This window comes from Sceloporus undulatus, chromosome 2 (assembly GCF_019175285.1).
Source record: "Sceloporus undulatus isolate JIND9_A2432 ecotype Alabama chromosome 2, SceUnd_v1.1, whole genome shotgun sequence".
Taxonomy (NCBI): domain Eukaryota; kingdom Metazoa; phylum Chordata; class Lepidosauria; order Squamata; family Phrynosomatidae; genus Sceloporus; species Sceloporus undulatus.
In genome coordinates this window covers 80,323,639-80,342,666 of record NC_056523.1, presented here as the reverse complement: position 1 = coordinate 80,342,666, position 19,028 = coordinate 80,323,639, and the positions used below count along the sequence as shown (strand labels likewise).

General features: G+C 42.9%; 1 protein-coding gene across 3 annotated transcripts in view; it reads right to left on the bottom strand.

Annotated features, from left to right (window-relative positions):
• Positions 1-19,028, bottom strand: part of SLC34A1 (solute carrier family 34 member 1) — a 40,601-nt gene that overhangs the window by 5,694 nt on the left and 15,879 nt on the right. For 2 of the 3 annotated variants that reach the window (XM_042455784.1, XM_042455783.1), the window contains 8 exons: positions 13,983-14,111; positions 10,261-10,404; positions 7,614-7,725; positions 6,829-7,024; positions 5,863-5,958; positions 1,870-1,972; positions 1,524-1,691; positions 1,239-1,355 (listed from right to left, as the gene is read on the bottom strand). In XM_042455784.1, coding sequence (XP_042311718.1) covers positions 1,239-1,355; positions 1,524-1,691; positions 1,870-1,972; positions 5,863-5,958; positions 6,829-7,024; positions 7,614-7,725; positions 10,261-10,404; positions 13,983-14,111 — 1,065 coding nt within the window. Of the gene's footprint in view, positions 1-1,238; positions 1,356-1,523; positions 1,692-1,869; positions 1,973-5,862; positions 5,959-6,828; positions 7,025-7,613; positions 7,726-10,260; positions 10,405-13,982; positions 14,455-19,028 lie in introns of those variants that run through there. The other variant, XM_042455786.1, reaches the window with a different exon arrangement.

Below are 19,028 nucleotides of genomic sequence, written 5' to 3'. Positions count from 1 at the left end.
CGCCCATAGGCGCAAGCCACCATTCAAGGCATGGGGCTTTAATACAGGTGAATTTCCCTTTTCTCAGGGGGTCCAGAACAGATCCCCTGGAAAACGGAGGGACAACTGTATTAGTAATGTGAACTTTTATTTGTAGTTATGATCTGTATCATGTTTGTAGGTCACCTTGAGTGCCAGGATTGTGGGAACAGAGGGATATAAAAAATAAATAAAATGAACAATAACAATAATGGTTAAGAAAGTAATTGATCACTGTGACTGTCTGCACAGGGACACCATAGGACTGATAAGAGAAGAATATGAAATTTGGAAAAATCTTGTCATAATGCCTCTAAAATGCCATAAAATGCCCTTTTAAAAAGTAACTTTAAAAATAAACTAGTTTACTCATTACACCAATAAGATAAAGGTGTTCCTGCTCTTTGCGTCTGCTTTTAAAATTTGACCTTTGTTATGTCGTTAATGGTGGTTGGTAGAGGAATAAGTAACTCTGTACAAGTAACTTCAATTACTTATTACTTCTTTCTACTTGCTCTGGAATTTGTGTCTCTAAGGAGATTTTCAGATGGGGGAAGAAACCGAGAGTAAAACGCATAATCCCAGAATAACTGCACAATTGCACTGAAGATTTTCAGACGACGTCACGCTCATCCAGGGCTTCCCCCATGAAGAACCTGGCATGTTCCTGCGACAAACCATTCATAGGGAAGTTCCATGAATGGCTTCTCACTAGCGTGAATGAAGCACAATTGTGAGGGTGTGAAAGTTAATTGTGCTTCATTCACGCTATTGGGAAAATAACCAGGGACATTTACCCAGACAGCATTTCAGTGGAGGCAATCTATTTTCATTGCCAGGATTGGTTTTGCAGTGGATTTCAGTCTTCTTTTGAGACATGTGGCATGATTTTGTTTACATTGGATTAAAATAACGTGGTGAAGTAATACATTTTATTTTATTGTATTAGAAACATGATTTGCAGACATGTGCTGTAGCGCTAAAATGGTGCATGCACAAAATGATAAATTCCAATATACTAATGATTCATTCATGGATGTGTGCAGAATACGATCGCGTTATTATTTGGTATGTATGTCACAATTATTACACAACTCCATGACTGCAGATATATCGAGCACTATAGCACTACTATTGCATTAGCTTCCACTACCGCAAATATTGCTGAATTGGCCCTGGTGTGATAATCTCCTTTGAAAGGGAAATAATGGCTGACTTACCAATGAGTGGTGTGATCGCTGATGTAAAGACAGAGCTGCTCTGCACCACAAAGGTCATTCCAGCACCAACAAACATGGCGAAGTAACCAGTGACCCAGCTAAATGGGAACGGCAGATCTGCTCAAGGAGGAAAGACTGATTTCCACACAAAGATTCTACCATAAGAGAAGCCCAGAGAGATCCCCCTAGCATAGGCCCTTTGGCCCAAGAAACCATGAATGTAGGATGATGGGGTTGAGTGGAGAGACCTGGAGTTCTTTCTGGCTCTTTATTCATTGAACCTACCTATGTTGATGACCTTCCGGATTGCTCTGGCTACCTGGCCTTTGAGCACAGAGTTGAGTAGCTTAACCAGCATGATGAGACAGGTACATAGCATGATCAGCGACCCAGCCAGCAGCAGGAGTCCAACAGCCAGGTCAGGCAGCGAGGTTTCCACAAATAGGTGGTGGCCTGCTCGGAAGATCAGGGTCAGAGAACACCATAGAGCGCATTGATACCTAGACTCCCCTTGATTCCCTTCTGTCCTAACTTCTGAATCTCCCACGTTGCCCTCAGAGGACTAGCCCATTTCTAGCTGCCATGTCTTACAGAGCCCTGCTGCCTAAAAGGGTGTGTGTGTAAGTCTTACATTTCTGTAGCATTGCAGTGCTGACATTGCCAGAACTTCCCAGGTGGCATAGTGCAAGGGAGCTGCAATTCAGGAGTCTTCCTCTCGTGCTGCTAGAAGAAATCTGTAGAGAAGAAGAAAGGTGTAAAGGGAAGGGGTTCTGTAGAGCCACTAGAAACATGATTATTGTACAATAAAATCTAAAATCCACAAAAGAGAAATTATTGGTCAATCTAGATGCACAAAATACATCATGCAAGCTTTCAAAGCTCCACTGGCACAAAGGGCAATATAATACAGGTAATAAAATTCTGGAGTTGAAATTTTATTACCAGTCTTTTATTGCCCTTTTCCCCTACTCCCAAATGGCTAAGAAGGGGAGTGGCCTTTGCCTGCATTGTGATCCATGCAGAACAACTGAATTACAACAGAAACAACATCTGATACAAAATGTGAATCCAACACTGTCACTTTTCTTCTCTGATATGATTTTTTAACATCTTTTGCCCGAAATTCAAAAGATTGCACTTGTGTATTTTGTGTGTGTCAATTGGCCAAGAAAGGTACAGTATTGCTCTTCTGTAGCCATGCTGGTTATGGAATTCTGGGAGTTGTAGTCCAAAAAGTAATGTTTCTAAGCTCTGCAGATGCTTTCATTCTATTTGTCACCCTTTCATCTTTTGCCACTGCTGTTTCCATCTTTTCACCTACTACACACACACACAAGTAGATTAAGGAGAGAGAAGCAAGACTGATCTAAAATGTCTTTTCAGGAGCAAGGCTAGGAGCCACCAGCCTTGCAGCTGTTCTCAAGACTTGACTTTAAATATCTATCTGATGGTCAAGGGAAAGAATTCCTAAGACTGACAGAACATCACAGGAAGTAGGAAACTGCTAATTTCTCTACATGAACATATGGTAGTGCTGAGGGAAATGCTGCAAAGGGTTGTCCAAAATGATTGGCAGGTTTACAGCAACGAAGCTCCATGGGAAAACTGTCAGGATAGTGAAAAACAAGTGCCTCATCTTGAACACAAAGTGGACATTGGAATTTGATTCCACAAGTTGTGGCAATAGCTACCAATTTAGATTACTTTTAAAGGAAATTAGTTATGGAAGATAAGGCTATTAATTGCTTCCTATTAGAAAGGCTATTTGTATCTCCTGAATAAAAGGCTGCATCATATCTTTCAGTACTAGCTGCTGGCAGGGCAGGGCTAGTGGGCTACCCAAGCATCTGCCCAAAATCAGGGCTACCCAAGCATCTGTCCAAAATGTGAGCTACCCAGTCATCTCTTTACCTTTGGTCTGATTCAGAGCACTGGTCTTAGGTTCCTAGGTTTGTTGACCATCCAGAGTGATTTTGTATGCTTGCATTAATATCTAACAGAAGTCCAGCCTTTCTGATCAAGCACCCTGGCAAAGTGGAGAACCTCTTTTAGCTCAAGGGCCAAATTCAATTTCTAATAGTTCTCAGGAGGTCACTTTCCAGTGGCAGTAGGGGCCAAGGGCAAATGGGGAAGACTAAAATTATCAGCATCATTTTTACATAAAGCTTTTACTAGTAGTAACTGAGCTTTAGAAGAGGTATTCCTGTTTTGGAATGGCGAAAGCCCCTCACAATAGTTGGGAAGTCACCAAACACTGTATCGTGTAATTGTCTCAGAAAAGCACTAGAACGAGATCCCAGAAGGGCTGGATTTGGCTCTAGGAGGTGAGAATCCCCATTTCTAGGCTGTACCTAGGCTTGGACCAAATATTTGGAAATTCAACATATCTCCATACAGCCTGGCCTATTCTCTCTTCTGAATAAGCATTAAAGCTACAGGAGCCCTTTCTTGTTCTTCACCTGAAAGCCCTAACTAGGACATTAACAGGGGCTCTGCTGAATGGGTTGGCAACTAGGGAGAGTGCCTTCTAGAAGATGGAAACCCTCCTATAGATTACAATTCCCAGAAAGCCTCACCTAAGTCTGATCAAGGTTATCAACTTTTTGATGCCAGAGAGTTCCTCCGTTTTTTCTTTTAAAAAAACCCATAGCTCTGCTTATGTGCTGTGTTATCTGTTGTTTTATTTATTTTTATGTTACTTTTCTTTATGTTCATGGTTTTAGTTTAATCAAATACAGCGCGCCCGCGCCATACGCGGCCTTGAGCATATGCGCTCAAGCCGCGGGGCACGCGCCGGGCAGCACGTCCCATTCAATTGAATGGGCGCCTGTGCCACCACGCCGTCGCGCATGAGCCCCATTGTTTCCAATGGGGCTCGAGCATAGGCGGAATTCGCTTTACGCGGAGGGATCCAGAACGGATCCCCCGCGTAAGGCGAGGACGGACTGTACTGTTTAATCTATCCTGATTTTTTTTTTAAATTAATTGTAGAAAACATTTAAGTAAAAATATCAGTGGCGCAGTACAGACTGGCCTTTTGTGCCGTGCTGGTGCTGATTTTAGGGTTAGGGAGCACGCACCAACCACACGCTCCCTAACCCTAGTACGTGTGGGGGCCGTCATGATTGTGCAGCCCTGCCTACAAGTCGCACGCATCAGTGATGTCACACCTGCACAGCATCCAAATGGCACTGCGCAGCTGCGATGCCACTGTGACGTCCTATGGCACTTTGTTGCGACACAGCTGCACAGCAAACAGGAGCTGCTTCTAAGCACTCCTTTTTTGCTGTGCAGCATTACTGCACCATTTGGTTACTACAGTAACTCTGCGCAGCAAAGAGAGGCAGCCCCAGTCCGCCTTTTGCAGGTGGTATGTACCATGGCAGTGTTAAAACTGATGATTAATCCTAGGTGGTACACAGGCCATAATACTCAGGGGGCAGCATGGAGTATTCTGGACCTGAAGTTGCCTCAATGTCCCCCTGTTACCTTGGGCCCTCTGTTGCAGTGCTGGGCAGCCGTGTCCCTCAAGACTAGCACTGTCGCCATTGCGCATCACTCACTCTGAGGTCAGAACAAGGCACCTAGTTTTGATCACAGGGCTGGCCATCTTGTTCTGACTTCAGAGTGAGCAATGCACATCAGCGGTAGTGGCACAGCGGAATGCATTATAAACAACCATCCAGTGTCCCAATGGAAGGCTCTGGATCTGCCAGGAAGATCTGGAGCAAATGGTGATTTATTTTTGAATGTTTTAAGGGAAGTATACCTAAGATAAGTGCTGAACTGGCCAGATGTCATCTGAACAGTCACACCAGAACCAGGATTTGGGCCCTGCATCATGCAGACTGGGGGTGGGCATGGGGCATGGGGAGGATGGTTTATTTGGCCCATATGGACAGGGTGTCTGCTTCTGGTTCATGAAAACCTGTACAGCACCAGCTAAAGGAATCCTAAACTTCCTGGCTCCTTGACACATATACTGTCATCTCTCACACCCTGATAAAGTGCATAGTTATGGGTCTAAAGACAAATGTATATTCATTGAGCTCTCTGTGCATCATTACATTTCCAGCCCTATGCACATATAGAGCAGTGATAAGCAAATTGTGGCCTGTGGTCTACATGCAGCTTCCAACCTGTTCTTTACAGGCCTCCAAGCCCACGTGAAAGTGGTGTGAAATTTTGTTTTACCTTTATTCTCATTTAGAGCAAAATCCAAAAGCTATGAAAGAGCAACACTTTTATTGGCCAATCAAAATGCACAAAATAAGTAATGCAAGCTTTTGAAGCTTCACTGGCTTCTTTATCAGGAAAAGGTGTTAAAAATCATACAGAAGAAAAGGGACAGAAGAAAAATGACAGAGTTACATTTCATGTTAGTGTGGCCTGCTGGGAGAAGTGTGTACAGAGGAAATTTGCTCCCCCTCTGATACAGAGCCCACCTCTGACACAGTGATTATTCACTCTCCATTCTCCAAGACGACAGCACACAAACAGTCTGGGTACTTTACTGCTAAGCCACTGGGTTGATTTCCCCTGCCATTAACAGAATAGCATGGACCACTTGGCATCATCCTTCCCTCTCCACACACCATGCTGTCTCTCTTGGTAGAGCTCTCACCTGCCTGGATGATGCTTCACACCACACCTGGATCAGACTTTGGTTGTACAAGCTCTCATTGCCTGTGGCAATGCCTGTGATCACCGACTTATCCAGCTATAGGAAAAAAGGAAAGAGCAGGGCATGGAAGCCCTGTCAGGGATGGAAAACACAGAACCTCAAAAATAGCAGCAGCACTTGTCTCCATCACAACCTCTCATACCATAAAGGATTCCCAATATGCAAGAGCATTGTGAGAATTTGTAACACATTGCCTTATCGAGAAAGGTTGCTCAGTCAATAGACATTTAACTTTCTGGTGCATGCTTGCCCCTTTTGGAAACAAAATGAATCTGGAGACAAAGACTGAAAGTCTAAAGTCTTTCCCTTCCTTAGGATCTTCTAGGTCATGTTTGGCTCATATCCTTGCCTCCTTATTGTCTGGGAGCTCTCTGCTATCTTTTCCAGGTTGTCAGCCTGGCAAATATCCTTGAAGTAAGCTGAGGACAGGAGGAGAAATCATGACATTTTAACACCAGCTGAGAAACAGGGTAGGCAGAGAAGTAATTGTGGCACCATTGCCTGGTGTACCCTCTTGAACCTCAGCATTAGAAGATGCATCTGGGAATAAAAGAATAGCAAGGGAAGGGCCTGGATCAAGAAAAGCAGGACTTTGCTCCACTGTTCCATACCCAAGACGTTGCCATCCAGATCCCTGCATCTTGGACATTAACCTTTCTCCACCTGACCAAGAATTAGACTCAGATTCTAATTTATTGAATGTGAATTCCACTAACTCTTTCCCAAAAGACGATCAGTCTTTAAACATAGAAGCCTAGCTACTGGCTTCAGCAACCAGTAAGGACTAGACAATGCAATGAAAGATGGGCCTTTCACCAGGATGTCAACCACAGGGAGGTATTACCTAGATTTTCTACCTACAGCCATGACTAAAGAGTTCATACTTGTTCACCCAGTAACACATACCTGGATAATAAGACTAGTGAAAGGCTCTGTGATTACTTTCAGGAGCTCTGGAGCATCCTGTCCACCACGAAACTTGAGGGTTGTCACAACAATGTTGGTGATTCGGTATAAATAACTGGTGGCCACCTCAAGTGGCAGCAAAACCAATACTGATAACCAATTGAAGCAGTCATGGATGGTGGCCCCTGCAAAGGCCCTGCCAGACAGTAGAGAAGTCATGAGGTGTAGGAGTCATTGTGTGGGAATAGTGTGGGATGGGCTTCAGCTGGGCAATCATTCAAATATCAATGATCTCACCAGTTGCCACATCATTCCAGTCTGCACTTACCAAATTCCTTCCCCACTTCCCACCCTACTTTTATTGATATGCATTGTCTGTTTCAGTGTGCAAATTATTCCTCTGTTGAGATGGACTTTCCTCATTTCTTATAGGACCCAGGAGACACTACTGCCTGCTTGCAGCATCCTAAAGTTCCTGAGTACATCTCACCCTCTTACGTTTGGTTTTTCTCCAACTTTGGTTGCTGCATGACTGTCTTTCTCTCCAATGCAGCCCATGGGTGTAGGCTACCCACTTCTCCTCCACCCATTTTCCATTCTCAGCCCCCACTGATTCTGCCCACCACATATCACAGTAATTCTTGTTAACTGCTCCCAAATTGACTTCAACTCATGACAACCCCATGAATGAGAGACCTCCAAGTCACCCTCTCACCAACAGCCCTGCTTAGGTCTTGATGACTCAAGGCCTGGCTTCCTTGACTGAGTTTATCCCTAATACTCACCTCTTAAAATCATTTCGGTCACCGGCCTGCATAAGTGCTACAATGGTGTTGGTGACTGAGGTACCAATGTTGGAACCCATGATGATGGGAATGGCAGAAGCTACATCCAGCACTAAAAAGTAAAGGGCAAGAAATGACTGCTGAGTGTTAAGGTACTGCCACTTAGGTATGGTTTTACAATACTGTACATTTTGATTAGAGAAAATGCAGGCAAGCAGGCATGAATATATTCTCTGTCTTTCTGTATAATTTGGAGCAACAGAAGCATAGTGAAATTTCAAACAAGCTGCTTGTTCCAGGTATCCCAAATTTTGCTGTATTCTCTTTTCCATCATGTTCCTAGCAGACACTCAGTACTCATCAGGGAGTTTATTGCACACATATCCCACCCCACAAAAAGTGACTTATCCCTCGTGGGATAGAGTCACTGACTTAGGGGATGCAGTCGGGTATGATCGCATGGAAAATACCACCGATGCCACCCGGCTAAATCCTAGCTCCCAGCCACGCTCAGCTAGCCAATTTGCAAAGTCTCAAATTGGCCAGCTGAGTGTGGCTGGGAGCTGGGATTTACCTGGGATGCAGTCGCCTGGTGGCATTGGTAGCATTTTCCATGTGATAATACCCGACTGCATCCTGTAAGCAACTCTATCCCACCAGGGGTAAATTGTTTTTTTGGGGGGAGTGCGATAAACTCCCAGGTCTCTCACCCCTCCAGTTTTCCTGTTACATTCAAAGGTTTTTCATTACTACAACAAATTATACAAATGTTGCTAAGATACAAGCCTTATATCATATATCATATATTAGAAGATAAGGCCAAATATATATTTTACAGCAGGGTCGGGATACTTTTTCTCTCTTGATGTTTTGGACTACAGATAGAATCATTGGTGGGTTACAGACCGCCGCCGGTTGGTTCGCAGGGGAGCCGGAGCCTCCACACGGCGCGGCTCCCGTGCGGACCCATAAAGAAGCTCCAAAATGGAGCTTCTTTTTGAGTCGCGTTTGTGACGTAGCGAGGCGCCAGGGGCGCACTCACTACGTCACAACGCCCGCGACGCGTACGGACGCTCAGCGTCCGATACGTCAAGATGGCAGCGCCCGTATGAACAGGGCGCTGCCATCTTGTATGTATTGAATACGTACTAGGGTTAGGGGGGTGCGGAAGCACCACCCCTTCCTAACCCTAGTACGTATTCTATACGTACTAAATGGCGGTCTGTAACCCGCCATAGAATCATAGAATCGTAGAGTTGGAAGAGACCACAAGGGCCATCCAGTCCAACTCCCTGCCATGCAGGAACTCTCAATCAAAGCATCCCTGACAGATGGCCATCCAGCCTCCGTTTGAAGACCTCCAAGGAAGGAGACTCCACTATACTCCGAGGAAGTGTGTTCCACTGTCGAACAGCATTTACTGTCAGGAAGTTCTTCCTAATGTTGAGGTGGAATCTCTTCCTGTAGCTTGCATCCATTGCTCTGGGTCCTAGTCTCTGGAGCAGCAGAAAACAAGCTTGCTCCCTCCTCAATATGACATCTCTTCAAATATTTAAACAGGGCTATCATATCACCTCTTAACCTTCTCTTCTCCAGGCTAAACATCCCCAGCCCCCTAAGTCGTTCCTCATAGGACATGGTTTCCAGACCCTTCAACATTTTAGTCACCCTCCTTTGGACACACTCCAGTTTCTCAATGTCCCTTTGAATTGTGGGGCCCAGAACTGGACACACTATTCCAGGTGGGGCCTGATAAAAGCAGAATACAGTGGAACTATTACTTCTCTTGATCCCATAGTTCCTTGGAAGCTGGATAGACATGGTTAGGCCATAACATCTGGAAGAGCAGATTCTCCAGCCCCAGCGTACAATGATGCCAATACCTAGGTAGGAATAGTGTTTTCGAACTAACAACAAGGGAAAGTCAAAATTCATGACACAAAGATTGGACAATTGGGAAGCAGTTGTTAACAAGTTTGTGTTTTTTTCATTTCAGTTAATTGAGTCACATATTTCGCTGTAAAATTAACATACTGTCCACTTTCATAAATTACATGATGGACATACTGCGGTTTTTATGACGGGCCCAGACCACACAGAATATGGGATTTTTTGTCAACTTGCTCCATCCATATAAAAGGAGACAATTTCCAGCCCTCAAATAGAGGACATCTCTCATAATAAGGGACACCTGACAGACCAGTAAGTGACAATGTTTCCAGCCTCAAATGAGGGACATTGCATAATAAGGGACACTTTGAAACTCTATGCAGGAATAAAACAGAGGACTAGGGTGGATGAGGGTAAAAAATGCTTAGAGAAAGAGTGGTCAAATCTGGTGTGAAGTACCAAACCACACAAATCCATGGGGGATTTTTGGTTCCAATTTATATCACAGAATTGGGGGGGGAGCTCACCTGCTAGGAGGTAATAAAATATGGCTGTTTATGCCAGAAATTGCCACTGAATAGTCAGAAACAAGAGAAATATTCAAAGAAATTCAGAGAATGATTACAAATACTAAGCAACATTTATGCTGTCCAGAAGACCCCCTCATTTCTGCTCCACCCCTAGGCAGCCACTCTCCACGATATCCCATCCCATTCCTTCTCTTGGACTTTCATTCCTGCCCAGCCACAGTACTTACACCCTGAGGAGACCATGCTGACCACAATGGAGCTGGAGGTGCTGGAACTCTGAACCAGGACAGTGGCAAGGATTCCCACCACGAGCCCTGCCACTGGATTAGCGAGGATAGTGTTTTCCTTGAAAATGTCCCCTGCCACTTTACCTGGAAAATTACATAGTTTTAACAGCTTTAAAACTGTCCTGTTTTAAGCATTAAATGGCTCAATATGCTTTTAACTTGTAATTGTTTTTATTGTTTTACATTGCTTGAACTTGATTCAAATTTATTTTACTGTGTGACATCCTGAGAGTCTTGGACTGAGGCCAGGATAAAAATATTTATATATATAAATAAATGCATAATCAAGCAAGGATTGATCAAGCAAGGTAGTGAAATGCAAGCACAGTGAAATGCCCTCCACACCCCTTAGGGGGCATATTTTTTTATTTTGTTTTTGGAAACCATTTTTGACTTCTACACTGTGCAGGGAGCTTCCAAACTTGATGGACATGTCCACCACACCTCCTAGAGGGCTTTGGGGGGCATTCTAGAGCAAAAAGGCTCAAGAGCCGCATGCAGCCTGCAGACCAAACTTTGCCAACTCCTGCAGTACAGAAAACTGCATTGTCTTCCAATAACATAGTAATGGATGACTTAGATTAGATGTATAAATCAGGAAGCAAGGCAAGAATGTTATTGTCTCATTCTCTCTAAAGAGCAGAACAGATATAAGAAACTTCTGACTCCTTCCAAATACAGTACAGTCCTCCCTCCCTTGTGGATTTGGGATCTGCGTCCCTTGACTATCTGTGGGAGGCAAACGGAGGGGGTTAAAATGGGGCACGTACCCACAGCACACACCTGCATGCCCCCTAGGGGGCACGTCTCCATTCAAGCCAATAGGGCTTTAATATGTGAGATTTTCCGTTTTTGCAAGGGGGTCCAGAACGAATCCCATTGTGAAAATGGAGGGAGGACTGTACAACTGTCCAGTGCCATCTCGTGACCAAACTATATAAGGACACTATCCATCCAATTAGATTCTTTTAAACATGATATTCTTTTAAACATGAAATCTTCTGCAACCTAAGCATGTGCTTTAACACTTTAACACTTAATCCAGGCTTTATAATCTTCCTTCATGCTTCTGAACATCCAACAGCTGTATTAACTTTATAACTATGAGCAATGAATGCACGTGAAAAATGAACACAATGGGGGTGAGTGACAGTGATAGCAAGTACATTTCTATACCGCTTATCAGTGAACTTAAGCACTCCCTAAGAGGTTTACAAAGTGTAATCTTTGAGAGTAAGAGCAGACACTCAGATATAAGAACAATGCATATCTAAAATACCAGCAATGGAAAAATAAAACAGGAAGGATATATGTTACAACTACAAATTTCTGAACTTCTGAAGTTTGTTGGACAGCTTTGAGGAGATCAATATCTTTTGTTCTGATTTTGCCAATAGGATGGTTCTAAGCTCTTGGAGAAACAAATATATATGCCCTTAACACTGTTTCCAAATGTAGATTCATGAGCTGATTTTCACAGGCCCAACCTTGCTATGAGGATGAATGAGAAAAGAGGCATAAAGGAACATCTATAGAGGGATTTGTGCTTCAGGGGAGTAATGGAATGAAGTTGCAGAAGTAGAGATGCTGCTGTCCAGTATAGTCTAGCAGCCAGTGCCTGACATAATTTAAGGAGAAAGATAAGGTTGGCGCAGGACAGGCCACCCGAAAAGGGCAGCCTGCTGGCAGCCTAATTCCTTCTGGAGGGAAGCCGCAGCTGCCAAACCACATGGCTTCCCTCCAGAGGGAAAAGAACCCAGAAAAAACTTAAGTGACGTGTGGCGATGTGTGGATGCCGCACATTGCTTATGTCACAATGGCAGCGCCTGTATGGATGGGACGCCGCCATTATAGTGCCGCCATGCCATGCTAGGGTTAGGGGCCGTGCGGTTGCTACGCGGACCCTAACCCTAAAATCAGCACCAGCACAGCACATTTGGGCCATCTGTTTCGGCCCTAAGATAATGGTTTTTAATATCAAGGTGGATGGGGCTATCTTGGTGACAAATAGGGAAAAATGAGGCTTTAGGCCAAAGGGAAGTATAAATGAAAGACAGAAATAAGAGAGTTGTTGTGCAGAACACAAAAACTGTACTTGGACATAGGAAGTTTCCTGCAAGATACTTTATGGTTTCTGAGACTGTAACATGCATAGTCAGCACATTTTCAAATACTGTTTCATAACCATGAAGACTAGAAATCTGCTAAGGGGGACATGAATTATATGCTAAGTTTAATTTACAGGTGAAATTCTTCCAGTTACTTAGAGGCCACAGAAGAGTAGGAGAAGCAAGAAACCAGCCAGAAATGAAGAAAACAAAAACAAAGCCTTATAGGGAATTGTTGTATAAAGAAAAAAAAATCTCAAGGTTTGCTGGAAACCATGAATCAGCTATTAGACTAAGAGCACAGAAAGATATGGCAGCTCATTTCTTATCTGGAGTATAGGATTGATAGGTAGGTCCCACTGAGCAAGACATAATTTTTATTGCCTCCTAGTTTAGCATGAACAGGCTTTGAATAAAGTGAGGGGTATTCGATTCTCCCACCTTCTTTTCTCTTTAAAGGACTGTATTTTTAAATGGTTTTAAATTTTGGATAGTTTAATTACTTCTTATTGTCTGTATGCTGAAGCTGCCTTGAATTCTGAACTCAGAAAGGTTATTATTATTGATGGAATCACTGCTACAAGGCAGTGCAGCTGCTAGAGCTGCAGGACAAAATAAATGCTAAATACCTTCACAATGTTCCCTATTTGAAAGCCTCCTTTTCTAGCTGCCTTTGTAATAATAAAAATGAGGCTTCATTTTGAAAAGAGATTTTGGGTGCTTTGGGCTCCCCAATAGGCAGGTAAAGCACATCTGGATGAAAGGGAACTATACTGACCATTTCTGTTGTTCAGGTTGTTTCTGACTTATGAATGAATGAATGAATGAATGAATCTTTATTTGTATACCGCTATTCCCATGATCACAGCGGTTTACAACAGTAATAAAAACATACCGAAACTACAAAATCCAATAGAAAGAAATCCCCCCCACATTAAACAATACAGTACAACAATAAAATATCCATCATTCAATCACAGTTAAAACAGTTAAAAACCAAAGCACCAATTACATCCAATACAATACAGCAACACAAGGGGAGAAGAATGGAATTAGGGAACATGGGGGAAAGCTTGACGAAAGAGGTGAGTCTTTAGATTTTTCCTGAAAGACTCTAGGGAGGGGGCTGAGCAGAGCTCGTCAGGCAGAGAGTTCCAGGTCGGGGCTGAAGCAGAAAAAGCCCTATGTGCAGACCCTATCGTGGGGTTTTGGGGGGCTGAAAGTGTATGATTTGCCAAAAGTCATCTAACTGGCTTCCATGGCCAAGTGGGGAATTGAACCCTGATCTCCAGAGTCATAGTTCAGTGCTCAAACCACTACACCATGCTCTGACCATTGTTAGTGGAAGCAAATGTTCCTGCTGTTTGGTCTTGTATTCTTTCATAACAATGTGTACCTAGCTAGATACACTCCAATGACAGACATGTGGGATTCGTAAGACTAAAAGAGAATAAGACTGTAGTTTTACTCTCAGTTTGTTTTCCTCTGCAGAGATAATTTTATTTAAAAATAAAGGAGTTAGAGGGGTAGGCTAGCCCCCAACATGAGTCTCACCTCCTGCCAGCTGAAAGGCAGAGCTCAACACATCAAGCGAGCACACAAACAGGTACAAAAAGCCAAACATCAGGGGCACCTTGAGAAGGCTGGTGAGGATGGATTTGGTTCTTGCACATTTGCCAAGTTCTGCAATGGAACAACAGTCATTAATCACAGTTGAACATTAGATATTCATAGCCAGTTCAGTCTGTTGCTCCCAAGACCATGCAGCTGAACACTTAGCAGCTAATCCTCTCTGATCCCTTCTTTCTCCACATTCAGCTTCCCATTGAATCCCTCTAACTTCAGTGATTTTTGACGCTCCAGCTGATGCTCTGGAGGAGCTGTCCCTATGGCATAAATATAGGAGCACAGGACACATCACTGTAGAGTTAAGAAGAGCAAAGGTGGAGTACGACATGGTCCGCAGCTCAGCTTGTGCCTCTGTAGAAACCTTTCTAGAGTAAAAATGAAGTTGGAAAGAGGTAGTCATCCATCAGGCAGTCATTCCAATTCTGAAAACAAACCCACTTCATTTCAGCACTGCCTTGGGTTGCTTAGTAACAGTACAAGAACCTGCCAGTCATCATTCTATAAATGCCTAGTGCCTTGCAGCAGGGGATGGACAGAAGTGGGGACCACAATCTTTCAACAGAAGCCACCCACACAATCGGTATGGGCAATGAGAAAAAAAGTATGTTATGACACGACACAAGCACCTTAACTCTGACTTAAGGACACAATGAGAATGAGGGCCAGCATCAGTTGGAGCCCATGTGCACAATTCTATGACTCAGCCACTTGTCTTAAGGGAGACCTTCCCAGTGGGAAACATTCCCTTTCAATATTTATCAGCTGGAAACAGATTGTGTAAACTTGTTGCGGTTAAACAGCAGTGATGTTTTAATTCTAACAAGCAGGGAATCATTACTGATAGCATGGCAAAGTTCCATCCAGAGCTTATTTTTTGCACATGATACTGTTCTGGTATTTGGACCATTGATTTGATTTGATCTGATTTGATCTGATGAATGAACAAATCTATTAGGATTTTCATTATCACCGCAAATAAAGGGTGGGAATCATGAGGCCTTTCAGATGTTGGTGAAGTGCCATTCGCAGCATTCTTTACCACTGGCTAAAATGTAAAAAGCCATATTATCCCCACCCCTACCATCAACACTGCCTCAGAGTATATCCTAATACTTACCATCAAACCTGAGATAAACCAAGTAAGCATTTGAATCAAATTAAGTCAAATCAAGGATGCATCTATACACTGTAAAAATAATGCAATTTGACACCACTTTAACTGCCATGGCTACATCCTACAGACTCCTGGGATTTGTAGTTTTGTGAATCACCAGCACTTTTTGGCAGAGAAGGCTAAAGACCTTGTTAAACTACAAACCCCAAGATCCCATAGGATGGAGCTACAGCACTTAAAGTGGTGTCAAACTGCATTATTTCTATAGTGTAGATACATCCTTGATTTGATTTAGATCTTGTTGGACTGTAGGCTCTAGCTGCCCTAGCCAATGGCAAAGAATGCTGGGAATGCAGTCCAGCAACATCTGAAAGTCCTTGCGATTCCCATCCCTTATTTGCAGTGATAATGAAAATATTAATAGATTTGTTCATTCATTATTTGTTTCACTACACCCTACACTCAGCTTAGAAAAGTTAATTCTGAAGCCTACAATTCACTGACTATCTGGATGATTCTGGAAACCATAATCCATAAAAATAACTTTTTTAACCTTTGCCCATGTTATGCAGACTGATGGCTTGGCTTTTCACTCAGAATTGTCTTTCTAAGTTAAAATAGGACCCACTTCCAAGTAAATGTGCATAGAACTGCTTCTCTAAAAGAAGAAACATTCACTATTAAAAGGCCGAGTCACTTTACACACTGAATTACAAAGCAGGTCAAAATGGCCCATGGATCTTACAAGAATTTTAAACAAAAGTTTCTGCATATACATTATGGGCACAATGGTCATAATGTCTCCTGGTAGATCAGGACTTAGGTTACTGAAAAAGCTTCAGGTGAACATTTCTTCTATCATATTTACACGAGGGGACTTTCTTAATGTTACTGTTTTGGTGCTTGCACAACACAACTTAGCCTCTTTTATTTTGATAGCACCAGAGGACAAATCTTCAAGCCAAAAGTATCTCCATAGGGCAGTATTATTTTACTTATTCAAAGATGTATATGCCATAGTTTTCTGTGGGTTTTTTGGGCTATGTGGCCATGTTCTAGAAGAGTTTCTTCCTGACGTTTCGCCAGCATCTGTGGCTGGCAAAACATCAGGAAGAAATTCTTCTAGAACATGGCCACATAGCCCAAAAAACCCACAGAAAACTATGGCATATACATCTTTGAATAAGTAAAATAATACTGCCCTATGGAGATACTTTTGGCTTGAAGATTTGTCCTCTGGTGCTATCAAAATAAAAGAGGCTAAGTTGTGTTGTGCAAGCACCAAAACAGTAACATTAAGAAAGTCCCCTCGTGTAAATATGATAGAAGAAATGTTCACCTGAAGCTTTTTCAGTAACCTAAGTCCTGATCTACCAGGAGACATTATGACCATTGTGCCCATAATGTATATGCAGAAACTTTTGTTTAAAATTCTTGTAAGATCCATGGGCCATTTTGACCTGCTTTGTAATTCAGTGTGTAAAGTGACTCGGCCTTTTAATAGTGAATGTTTCTTCTTTTAGAGAAGCAGTTCTATGCACATTTACTTGGAAGTGGGTCCTATTTTAACTTAGAAAGACAATTCTGAGTGAAAAGCCAAGCCATCAGTCTGCATAACATGGGCAAAGGTTAAAAAAGTTATTTTTATGGATTATGGTTTCCAGAATCATCCAGATAGTCAGTGAATTGTAGGCTTCAGAATTAACTTTTCTAAGCTGAGTGTAGGGTGTAGTGAAACAAATAATGAATGAACAAATCTATTAATATTTTCATTATCACTGCAAATAAGGGATGGGAATCGCAAGGACTTTCAGATGTTGCTGGACTGCATTCCCAGCATTCTTTGCCATTGGCTAGGGCAGCTAGAGCCTACAGTCCAACAAGATCTAAATCAAATCAAGGATGTATCTACACTATAGAAATAATGCAGTTTGACACCACTTTAAGTGCTGTAGCTCCATCCTATGGGATCTTGGGGTTTGTAGTTTAACAAGGTCTTTAGCCTTCTCTGCCAAAAAGTGCTGGTGATTCACAAAACTACAAATCCCAGGAGTCTGTAGGATGTAGCCATGGCAGTTAAAGTGGTGTCAAATTGCATTATTTTTACAGTGTAGATGCATCCTTGATTTGATTTAATTTGATTCAAATGCTTACTTGGTTTATCTCAGGTTTGATGGTAAGTATTAGGATATACTCTGAGGCAGTGTTGATGGTAGGGGTGGGGATAATATGGCTTTTTACATTTTAGCCAATGGTAAAGAATGCTGCGAATGGCACTTCACCAACATCTGAAAGGCCTCATGATTCCCACCCTTTATTTGCGGTGATAATGAAAATCCTAATAGATTTGTTCATTCATCAGATCAGATCAGATCAGATCAAATCAAATCAATGGTCCAAATACCAGAACAGTATCATGTGCAAAAAATAAGCTCTGGATGGAACTTTGCCATGCTATCAGTAATGATTCCCTGCTTGTTAGAATTAAAACATCACTGCTGTTTAACCGCAACAAGTTTACACAATCTGTTTCCAGCTGATAAATATTGAAAGGGAATGTTTCCCACTGGGAAGGTCTCCCTTAAGACAAGTGGCTGAGTCATAGAATTGTGCACATGGGCTCCAACTGATGCTGGCCCTCATTCTCATTGTGTCCTTAAGTCAGAGTTAAGGTGCTTGTGTCGTGTCATAACATACTTTTTTTCTCATTGCCCATACCGATTGTGTGGGTGGCTTCTGTTGAAAGATTGTGGTCCCCACTTCTGTCCATCCCCTGCTGCAAGGCACTAGGCATTTATAGAATGATGACTGGCAGGTTCTTGTACTGTTACTAAGCAACCCAAGGCAGTGCTGAAATGAAGTGGGTTTGTTTTCAGAATTGGAATGACTGCCTGATGGATGACTACCTCTTTCCAACTTCATTTTTACTCTAGAAAGGTTTCTACAGAGGCACAAGCTGAGCTGCGGACCATGTCGTACTCCACCTTTGCTCTTCTTAACTCTACAGTGATGTGTCCTGTGCTCCTATATTTATGCCATAGGGACAGCTCCTCCAGAGCATCAGCTGGAGCGTCAAAAATCACTGAAGTTAGAGGGATTCAATGGGAAGCTGAATGTGGAGAAAGAAGGGATCAGAGAGGATTAGCTGCTAAGTGTTCAGCTGCATGGTCTTGGGAGCAACAGACTGAACTGGCTATGAATATCTAATGTTCAACTGTGATTAATGACTGTTGTTCCATTGCAGAACTTGGCAAATGTGCAAGAACCAAATCCATCCTCACCAGCCTTCTCAAGGTGCCCCTGATGTTTGGCTTTTTGTACCTGTTTGTGTGCTCGCTTGATGTGTTGAGCTCTGCCTTTCAGCTGGCAGGAGGTGAGACTCATGTTGGGGGCTAGCCTACCCCTCTAACTCCTTTATTTTTAAATAAAATTATCTCTGCAGAGGAAAACAAACTGAGAGTAAAACTACAGTCTTATTCTCTTTTAGTCTTACGAATCCCACATGTCTGTCATTGGAGTGTATCTAGCTAGGTACACATTGTTATGAAAGAATACAAGACCAAACAGCAGGAACATTTGCTTCCACTAACAATGGTCAGAGCATGGTGTAGTGGTTTGAGCACTGAACTATGACTCTGGAGATCAGGGTTCAATTCCCCACTTGGCCATGGAAGCCAGTTAGATGACTTTTGGCAAATCATACACTTTCAGCCCCCCAAAACCCCACGATAGGGTCTGCACATAGGGCTTTTTCTGCTTCAGCCCCGACCTGGAACTCTCTGCCTGACGAGCTCTGCTCAGCCCCCTCCCTAGAGTCTTTCAGGAAAAATCTAAAGACTCACCTCTTTCGTCAAGCT